Source organism: Echinops telfairi, unplaced genomic scaffold (genome assembly GCF_000313985.2).
Source record: "Echinops telfairi isolate 266 unplaced genomic scaffold, ASM31398v2 ScPeMD7_5;HRSCAF=22, whole genome shotgun sequence".
Taxonomy (NCBI): domain Eukaryota; kingdom Metazoa; phylum Chordata; class Mammalia; order Afrosoricida; family Tenrecidae; genus Echinops; species Echinops telfairi.
In genome coordinates, this window is record NW_022103901.1 from 31,103,671 (window position 1) to 31,113,273 (window position 9,603).

Sequence of the window (9,603 nt, forward strand, 5' to 3'; positions counted from 1 at the left end):
GGGCTCGCCCCGCACCCCGCTCTGCGTCCACTTGCTCTTCCGCCCTTTGCCCCGGGTGTGCGGCCGCCCGCTCCTCCCCGCCCAGGGCCTTTCGGCCGTGGAGGCGGCCCGGAGGACGTGCATTCTTCCCGCCTCGCTGTGGGTGAGGGTCGCACAAGGTGGCTCTTCTTTCCTGTGACTCGCATGCCGCGTTTCGGGGCAGGGGTGCCAGCCCGGTCAATGGAGCTCGCCGCTTAGGGGGCTGAGGAGGGAACATCTGCTCTCGGATCCCCTGCGGGCCTCGCAAGAGGCTGGCAGTTCCGAGCTTTGCAGCAAACTAAAAGCGTCTGCTGCCTCCAGACTTGTCGTGGGAACCGTCCCGATCGTTACCTTTGTTTTACGAATCGGTGGCTCCGTGAGAGCCTGGTCTGGCATCGTGAGGCCCTGGTGGGGGGTTCGCCTTAGCTCTTTTTACTCCCCGCAGCTCCCCCAGCCTTCGGCTCCGCCAACTTCACGGCGCCCGCCCGAGCCCACTCCCCAGCTCTTGGCCCGGTGCATGGCCAGCCCCGCTCACGGGCCAGGAGCCAGGCACCGACCCTTTCCACAAGCCTCGGCTCGGGCACTGAGAACTCCCTGTGACCTGGGGAGAATGGGGAGCTCCCAGTTCACCCCCCACCCCCACCCCAGCTGTCTCCACTGCTCCCCACTCTTAGAGCGCGGCCTCTCAGAAAGCGACAGCCATCCCCAGAGAGAAACAGACTTTTGTTCGAAGTGCCTCCCTCCCCTTTCCCAGTGTGGGTGTACCTGGCGTTAAGGGCTTGCTTTTTGTTTTAAACCATGGGGCTGAAGTGGTCGCTCCCTGGCTGCCTTCCCGGTTTGGGCACCAAGTGAGCTTTCAGATGGCTCTTGGCCACGGGGCTGTGGAGAGGCAGCGGCTTGTGTTCAGCCTGGAATAATCGATCCAGAAGCAGATTAGCTGCGTCTCCACAGCCCAGCCTTTTATTTTGCTCTCTCTCAAGACTACTGTGGGGAAAAAAAACAAAAACAAAAATGCCTTTCCTGGAATTGGAGTCCTTTGGGGGAGGTAATTAATCTATCAGGATCCACCTGTGCCAGCATTGGCCTTTTTTCACCATCCTCTGCCCGGTACCACGGGCTTCCAAGTGGGGAGGCGAGCAGGTCACCCCTGCCTCCCGCAGCAGGTGGGGAGTGTGTGGGGTGCCTTGAGCCCCGACAGTGGGGCTGTGCAAGGGTCTGCTAGTGCCCACCAGGACTTGGGGAGCCCCAGTTACTTTTCTGTGCTTCCGATGAAGGACTGTCCCCGGAGATCTGAGGAGGAGGGTGGAGGTGAAGGGGGGTGTCAGAGGGCCGGGACGCCATTAATTACACAGCAGATGACAAACAGGATGCTGATTCACCTGTGAAGTCTCCAAGCCTTGACCTCACAAGAGGGTGCCGGGCAGGGAACCTCATCCTGGGACCTGTTTGGGGTGTCAGCGCTTGGTGCTCACCTGGGCCAGCAGCATTTGGGCTCGGGATTGGGCCAGGGTGTGGGGGGGGGGGTGTCTGAAGAGGAAGGAGGACTCTGGTGGAGTTGGTTGCTCAGGGTGCTACAGAAGCTGGAATGTGCACTCAAGTTCAGGCTCGTGCGCGCGCCTGCACGTGTGCATAGCACATGGTTTTTCCAGAAGTTGACAGGTTGTTAGCAGTGTGGTGAGTGTAGCCCAGGTCAAGAATCAGGACCTTTTGCCCCTCACCTCGAGGTTGCCAGCCCTGTGTCTGTCACATTGGCTCAGGGTCACACTGACTTGGTGGCTCCCTCATGCTACCCCCAATACTCGAGTCTTTCCACGCAAGGCCACCACCTCCCTGAAAGAATCTTTCTAGACAGCCACGTGAAGGCTTGCACTTCCTCCTGGGACTTCCGCCACCCGCCCAGCTAGCTGCCCATATCCCTCACCACTATCTGCAGCCTTGTGTCACTGACTCCCCTCCTTCCCGCCAATGGCAAGGCCAAGTGTCACCCCTTCTGACCCCTCCTGCCTGAAGTGAGAGTGATGGGTCTGTTCTCATGGTGGGGGGCGGGGAGATGCACTGAGTTGGAGGGAGGGCAGTTGAGGAGAGTCCCCGTCCTCAGATCCAGCGAGGCCGGAGCAAACCACTTGCCGCATGTGGGCATCACCCGGGCTCCAGGGGTGCGCCCAGCGCAGGCCCCACACAGCCCTCTGCCAGGAGTACTTGACACACGGGAGCAACTTCTAACGCCAAACCCAGCCCACTGCCTCGGAGTTGATGCTGACTCACTACGACCCCGGACGACAGTAGGACTGCGCTACAGACTAAGTCTTTAGGGACGCTGACAGTTCTTGTTTCTCTACCCCGGAGCAGCTGGTGGGTTTGAACCACTGGCCTTTGGGGTAGCAGCTGAGTGCTCCAGCCTCTGTGCCACTAGGGCTCCGAGGAGTAAGCCAGCAGACCGAGTCGACAGCTGTTGTATCAGTTCCTGGTCATGGCCTTGTGGGGCAGAGGCCGACGGCCACACTTTGAACATGGGCTGCCAGCCACCAGATGCTTAGCCCATGGTGCCACCAGGGCAGCAGTTTGAGGCTTCAGAGAGCCGAAGTTCTGTGGATTGGAGGCCATAGCTGTGTTTGTCGGGCGGAAGCACCCAGCTTTGTTCCTTGGGAGAAAGACATGGTTGTCCCCCTGGGCCAGGTCTCAGTCCTGCAGGATCGCCGGCAGTTGGCATGCACTTAGGCAGAGGGGTGGTGCTGTGTGTGTTTAGAGGTGGTTTCTTGCCTCCCTGAAGGCCCCCTGTTCATGTCTGTATTTAAACACAGTCGCTCGGTCACCATCATGATGTCTCAGGCACATTGGAGCGCTGCCGGCCTGAGTGTTGGGTTGGGGGAAGGGATTCCCCCCCACCCCTGCTCCTGACTCCCCTGCTGCTCTCAACACCAACAGGGTGATGGAAAGGGCATGGCACCGTATCCGGGCAGCTGCTGTGCTTTCCTCCAGGACACCTGATGTCCTTAGTTTGGGTCACCTGGCCCCTTCCTTCCCACTTTGTCACCTGGCCCCTCAATGGGGAGTGCTGGTTTCTGTCCCAAGTCTCCAGGGTGGCTTGTGGATACACACACACACTCCTACCAGCTGGCCACTTGGGCTTGGCCCAGGCACCATGGGCGGCACAGGCTAGACTGCTGTCTTCTTGGGGCTAGCGTTGTAGCCAAGGGCTAGCAGCTCCCACATGGGCCCTGAGGCTGGGTTCTGGGAGCTGAACCGATCAGCCAGCCAAGGAGGACAGAACTGGTTTCTTGAGGGCCCTGGGCAGTCACCGTGGAGGAGGCAGCTTGTCCTGAGGAGCGGGAGGGGACCGAAGTAGCTGACTTGGGTTGGCAGCTGGCTGAGTGCTTACCACTGCACCGTCAGGATGACCCCGGGCCTCTGAGCTGGCTTCAAGACACACCTGACCCCAGAAGTGTTCAAAACAAGGGAGGTGTCAGACCTGGCCTCCCATGGGACCCCCTCCCATGACACCCAGCAGGGACATGGCTCCAAGCAGACAGCGTGGGGGCCTTACCCCGGGTCCAGGCCTGGCTCCCTGTCTCACTTGGGGTCCCTGTCCTCTGTAGGATGAGACCGGGGCCTACCTGATAGACAGAGACCCCACCTACTTCGGGCCTGTCCTCAACTACCTGCGGCATGGCAAGCTGGTGACCAACAAGGACCTTGCTGAGGAAGGTGGGTGCCGCTGCGGGTATGAGAGGCGGTGTGCCCGGGCTTTCCTGGATCCTTCTCCCTCCCTCCAGGAAGGTGGGGAGCTCTGGGAGCAGAGGCACGAACCCAGCCTGGGTTTGTTGGTGACCTCCTTCCTGGCCTGCAGGGGTGCTGGAGGAGGCCGAGTTTTACAACATCACCTCGCTCATCAAGCTGGTCAAGGAGAAGATTCGAGAGCGAGACAGCAAGACCACACAGGTGAGTCACAGTGACCCCTGCCCAGCTTCTGGGAGCCCTGGGCCCCCAAACCCACATCTAGCCTCGGTCCCTGGCTGCCCCTGCCCCTCAAGGCACAAACTGTCTCAGCTGATGCCTAGACCCCTTTACAGAGAGGGGCTAATGGCCTGGCTCTGACAGTGATGGTTGGGGCCAGGTGGGGAGGGCCGGGGACTGCTGTCCACAGCCCATGGCCATGCCAGTAGGCACAGGGCACATCACATGCCCGGAAGGACATGGCCTGCAGTTGGGAGCCAGCAGCCTGGTCACCCCTTCTGCCTTCAGTCTGCTGTGAGAGCAGACCCACTTTCCTTCCTGCAGGCCCTCGCCCTCACACGCAGCCACGGGAGGGGAGCAGGCAGGGCAGTGAGTGTTAGGGACAAGGGTAGAGCCTGACAGACATGGGATGGGGCCTGGCCAGGGGCTGGCAGAGTGCTGGGCAGGATGGGGGCCCAGAGAAGGGTGTCAGGGTCCTGGGCGGGGACTGGCTGGGCCACCCACTAACTGCCCGCTGCACAGGCCCCCGTGAAGCACGTGTACCGGGTGCTGCAGTGCCAAGAGGAGGAGCTGACGCAGATGGTGTCCACCATGTCCGACGGCTGGAAGTTCGAGCAGGTGAGGGGGTGGCCCAGCCTGGGGGGACAGCTCCTGATCCCCGTCGGTCATGTCCCCCTGCTCTGCAGCACATCCCTGAGGGAGGTCAGTGAGCCCCTGAGGGCCCTGCAGCTGCCGTCAGTGTTCTGTCCTTCCTCTCGGGTTCCTTGGCAGCCTGGCACTCAGGGTGGCACATTGGGGTGTCTGGTGGACAGGATGTCTCGACCCTGGCCTTGCATGGCTGGCCCAGAACCCGTGCCCCCCGCCCCCTGCCCCATGCCTCTAGCCCTTGAGGTTCCCGTAGTGTGTGGCAGCATGTGTTGGAGTAGGTGTGCGTGTGGGGGTGGATTTGCATTTGTATGCGAGTGAGTGGCTCTGAGCTGCTCGGCGTCCTCAGCACTCGGGAAGGCGCTGGCCCAGCCCCTGGGTCCACCGAGGGAACGAGGGAGAGCAGGCCTGGGGTCTGGTCGTGTGTGCATGTGGGTGGGAGATGGCAAAGGATTGTGGGTACGTATATGTCTGATGTGTGTATGTGTCATAGGGTTTTAGTCACCTGTATGTGAGAGATGATACTATTCGTGTTTGTGTGAGAGACACATGGGAGTGTGGTCGCGTGTGTGAGAAAAGACTAGATTGTTGTGCGAGAGACAGCATGTGTGTGTGGGTATCGTGTGTATGCATACTGTGTGTTTAGGTATATGCATGATGTAGGCTTGTGGTTGCGTGAAAGATGACATGGGGTTGTGGTTGTGTGAGGGGTGACATGGGATTGTTGCATGTGTGGGCAGGTGACAGGAGACTGATCACGTGTTATGACAGACTGGTCATGTGGGGGTGACATGGGGCAGCATGGGACTGGTCGAGTGTGTGAGATGACATGAGATTATGGTCACGTGTGGTTACGTGCTCAGACACGGGACTGTGGTTGCGTTTGTGAGGGGTGACATGGGGCTGGTCACGAGTGTGAGAGGCCACGTGGGACGGTGGCCATGTGTGTGCCATGTGTGTGTGGAGGAGATGGGTGGGGTGTGGGCGAGTGTGAGGGAACGCCCAGAGCCGGGCTCCTGTGTCCCCACTGAGACCCTCACGGACGTGCTGGCCTGCATGCCCGCTGGGGCAGTGCCGGCGCCCGTGTTCCCCACATGCCACTGGTAGGCGGCCGGCGGCCCCAGGGAGTCACTGGTGCTGTCTTGCCCCAGCTGGTCAGCATCGGCTCCTCTTACAACTATGGGAGCGAGGACCAGGCCGAGTTCCTGTGCGTGGTCTCCAAGGAGCTGCACAACGCCCCCCACGGCACAGCCAGCGAACCCAGCGAGAAGGCCAAGGTGGGTCTCGGGCAGGTGGGGGCTGCCAGGGAGCACGCAGGTCGCGGCTCTCTTGAGGGGGAAGCCTTTGGGGGCAAGTCGCCTGAGGAGGCCTCAAATGGTGGCTGTCATGAGTGACAGACAGTGTGGGGTCCATGTCTCAGCTGGAGGCTGGTGTTGGGTGGAGGGGTCAGTGGGCAAGGCAGTAACTTGCGGCTCTCGCTGAGCCAGCCACCGAGTCTCCCTTGGAGTCCTGCTTCCGCCGCCCAGCTGCTGGGTGTGCCCCGCTTCGCGTTAGAAATGCCAGGAGACATGGGGCATCCAAGCTGGAAGCCAGGGGAGCAAGCCGCAGCCTCACTGCCCCCACACCCATTGGGTCTTGGCTGGCCAGGTGCCTGAGGAGAGGCTGGAGCTGGGGGGTGAGCCCACTGTCCTCTGGCAGACACCCAGGTCCTCCACCCACGTCACCATCGCCGTCTGCCCCGTCTCTTTCAGATTCTGCAGGAGCGGGGCTCTCGGATGTGAGGCACTGAGCCTGAGAGCAGGCTGCTCTCTGCCCCCCTCCCTGGGTCTCTGAGCCCCGCGCGAGGGGCCTGGCCCTGATGGTTTCCCCTAAAGATCGGGGCTGAGGGTGCGAGAGGCGAGACCAGGCCACAGAGCAGATGTTAGTGCTGCCCGGGACCTGCCGGCCGCCGCTGCCGCCGACCGCCGGGAGTGACTTCTTCTCAACCCCGAAGACCATTAAAGGACAATGTTCTTGGTGCTACACGGTGGCCCCCACGCACAAGGGGTCCCCACGGGACATCGCCGGTGGCCCGTCCACCACAGGACACCGCCTGCCTGGTTCTGGGGTCGCCAGCCACCTCCCCCTCCGTCTGCCTTGCGGGGGCACCTGACAGCAGCCTGCTCTTGCCCCGAGTGGTGCCTGGCTCTGGTCCCCAGGCCTGAGAACCCGGTGCCCGTCCCCCCCGGGGGGTGGGCGGCGTGCGCCTGCGATGAAACCGGGTGGGAGAGGGTGGACCGGCTTCGCGGAACTTTCTGGGTGTTTACACACGTCGCACCGTCAGCCTCTCTCTTCATTGTGCCCGCTTCCTTGTCTAACTATGCAGTTCTCTCGCCAGAGCCCCAGCTGTCATGGGCACCCCGTCCTCAGCCGCCTCCCCCTCTAGTGAGAAATGCTTCCGGAGTCCGCATGGAGGCTCCACACGGAGCCAGGGCGCCCGGCTTGGAACCCTGACCTCGTAGATAGGCTTGTGGTTTTCTTTTTTTAATTTAAAGACATTAAGACTTAACCCACTAAAATTGACTCCAAGGGGATATTTATACTTTTATACTTTTGTAGGTATCCGTATTTTATCAGCTTACAGTTTAACGTCTCAGTTTCCCCTGAAAATAGCAAATAAAAGTGTGTATTTATGAACGAGCGTATCAGCTGGCAGGTGGTGGTGCTCACACCACACCCAGAGGCCACTGTAGGGACCAGGCCCAGCAGCTGCCCCTGCGCTGCACAGCATCCCCCCACCCCCACCCCTGCCCAGTTCTTTGGGGAGCCCCTGCCCCTAGGACTCTGCTCGGCGAGTTGACGGCGCTCACCAGCCATCCTTCTGTCTGTCCATGGGCCTCTGTTGATGTTCAGTTTGGCGCAGCTGCCTTGTCCACCTGCTGGTCAGCATCACACACCCTGGGGGACACACAGCTTCTTCGGCAGGCTTCTCTTTTGGCCTGTCCCTGTGTCTAGGCAGCTAAGTAGGTTCCCCCTGCTGGCTGCTAAGCACTGCCAGGGGGCCTGGCCTGGCTGCGGGTAGGGGTTGGATTGGCCTAGGGGTGGGGAACCCCGATTCCATGTGGGAGGTTGGCATTCTGAACAGCTCTGAGGTCTGGGGTTTCCCGAGTAGGGGGTCTGCGTGGAGGCCCTAAGCCACACAGGCTGGCCAGCCTATTTACCCACCCGACACACAGCTGCTGGGCTCCTTGGGCAGGGAGAGGCCTGAGGGAGTGGAGGGAGGTCTGAATGAGGGTCTCCCGGGGCCCTGCAGAGCCCATGCTGGAAAGGTCCAGGGCCTTCTATGTTTGGTACCACCACCATGTCCCACCCCCTTGTGTGTCCCTCCCAGCTGCCGGTGTCTGTCAGTCTGACAGCAGGCACTGTCTGGATGACTCTGGACTTTGAATCCCTGCTCCCACCTGTCAACCAGCTACCACTTGGACCGCAGGTGGTTCCAGGAGCCCCAAGAGGGAACCACGCGGCTGGGAGCCACCTTCAAAGGGCCGATCCACAGCCAGCTTCTGCAGACTTCCGTCTGTGCCCTCCCACCCCTGCCCTGGTGGGGAGGGTGGCCAGCTGCCCTCCTACCAGTGAGTTGGCACCACAACCCCTGCCTGGGCCACCATGCTTTCCAGAGGAGGCCTGGTGCCCCCTCAGAGTGCTCCCAGCCCTGAGAGAATATCCTGGCCCAGGGGTGCTACCTAGTTGGACTGGCAGCTTCAGGACACACCTGCTCCCATCCCCATCCCCCGTGCTTGGTCTGGGCTAAGGGGCCTCTGAGCCCTAGTGACAGGTCAGCATTTGTGAGTGGTGTGCACCCACATTGGTCACTGCCTCACACAGACCAACTCACACCCCAGGCCACGGAAGTTGGACATATGCAGCCCCATGCCAGGGGGTGTCTCAAGCTCATCAGCCCATGCTCACCCTGTAGGGGAGGAGGGTGGCCTGAGATAGATGATGGTGTGCACACATGAGCAGATCCAGGTCCTCCCATCACCAGCAGGCAGCCGACACCCCCATCTGTACAAATGCCCCGAGTTCAGCATCCTCCAACACAGGCCCTGGGCAAGTGCAACCCCGCTCCCCAGGTTGTCCCTTGGGGCCTGCCTTCCAGGACTGGGCTCAACCCCTCCCTTGTCTCAAGAAGAAGCTTTGCAAACTGCCGGTCAGAGTGGCCACTGCTTAGCCACTTGGGAGGTGACTTCCCAATGTGTATGCTTGAGGCTAGACCACTGACCCTCCTACCTGGAGGCAGACAAATGGGAGGAGGGCTCCCCAGGATCAGGGCCACCGCAGGTGCCTGCTGAGTGGTGACCAAGTAATTCCCTTTCAAATAGTGTTGGCTCCCGTGGCAGTATGGGGGAGGCACTTGTGCCTCTGTGTGTGCACGTATATACGTGCACGTGTATGTGTTCGTGAGTGCCTGTAGTTACAGGTATGTGTGATCATAGTTGCTTGTACATGGGAACGTGCATGTCGGTGTGCACATGTATGCATATGTGAGTGGCTGCATGATCTGCATGCATGTGTATGCACACAGATGTGTGCATGTGTGTGGCATCATGAGCACTTGTGTACAGGTGTGCCTGTGACCACACGTAATAGGAGCCCTGCCTTGGGAGGGCCTAGTGTGCGGTGTCAGGTGCAGAGATCAAGGGGAGCCTGCCAGGCTGCTGAGAGACAGCTCCTAGGAAGAGGGGGCACCCTGCACTCCCTCCTGGTGTTTGGTGCCCTCTGGGCGCCCATCCCAGCAGTCCTCTGCAAACTCCAGACGTCAGTTGGGGCAGGGACTGTTCGCCTGGAATTTCGCGTCGGGGGCGGGGCCTCCTGGGAGGGGGCTGCTACTCCTGTACCAGGTGACTCCTGTTCCCCCTCCCACTTGGAAGCCCCTCCCTCTGCCTTGTGTGTGTGGGGGGGGCAGGGGAGGGTGCATTGCCCTACCCCAGCTACCAGGAACTCAAG

At 60.9% G+C, this 9,603-nt stretch overlaps 1 protein-coding gene across 1 annotated transcript in view; it reads left to right on the top strand.

The window, feature by feature from the left end:
• KCTD5 (potassium channel tetramerization domain containing 5) overlaps window positions 1-7,293 on the top strand; it is a 10,190-nt gene extending 2,897 nt beyond the window's left edge. Inside the window, exons 2-7 of the mRNA XM_004706170.2 lie at window positions 86-142; window positions 3,615-3,723; window positions 3,866-3,957; window positions 4,495-4,590; window positions 5,769-5,894; window positions 6,369-7,293. Coding sequence (XP_004706227.1) covers window positions 86-142; window positions 3,615-3,723; window positions 3,866-3,957; window positions 4,495-4,590; window positions 5,769-5,894; window positions 6,369-6,398 — 510 coding nt within the window. The 3' untranslated portion in view covers window positions 6,399-7,293. The remainder of the gene's footprint in view (window positions 1-85; window positions 143-3,614; window positions 3,724-3,865; window positions 3,958-4,494; window positions 4,591-5,768; window positions 5,895-6,368) is intronic.
• Window positions 7,294-9,603: the final 2,310 nt, after the last annotated feature.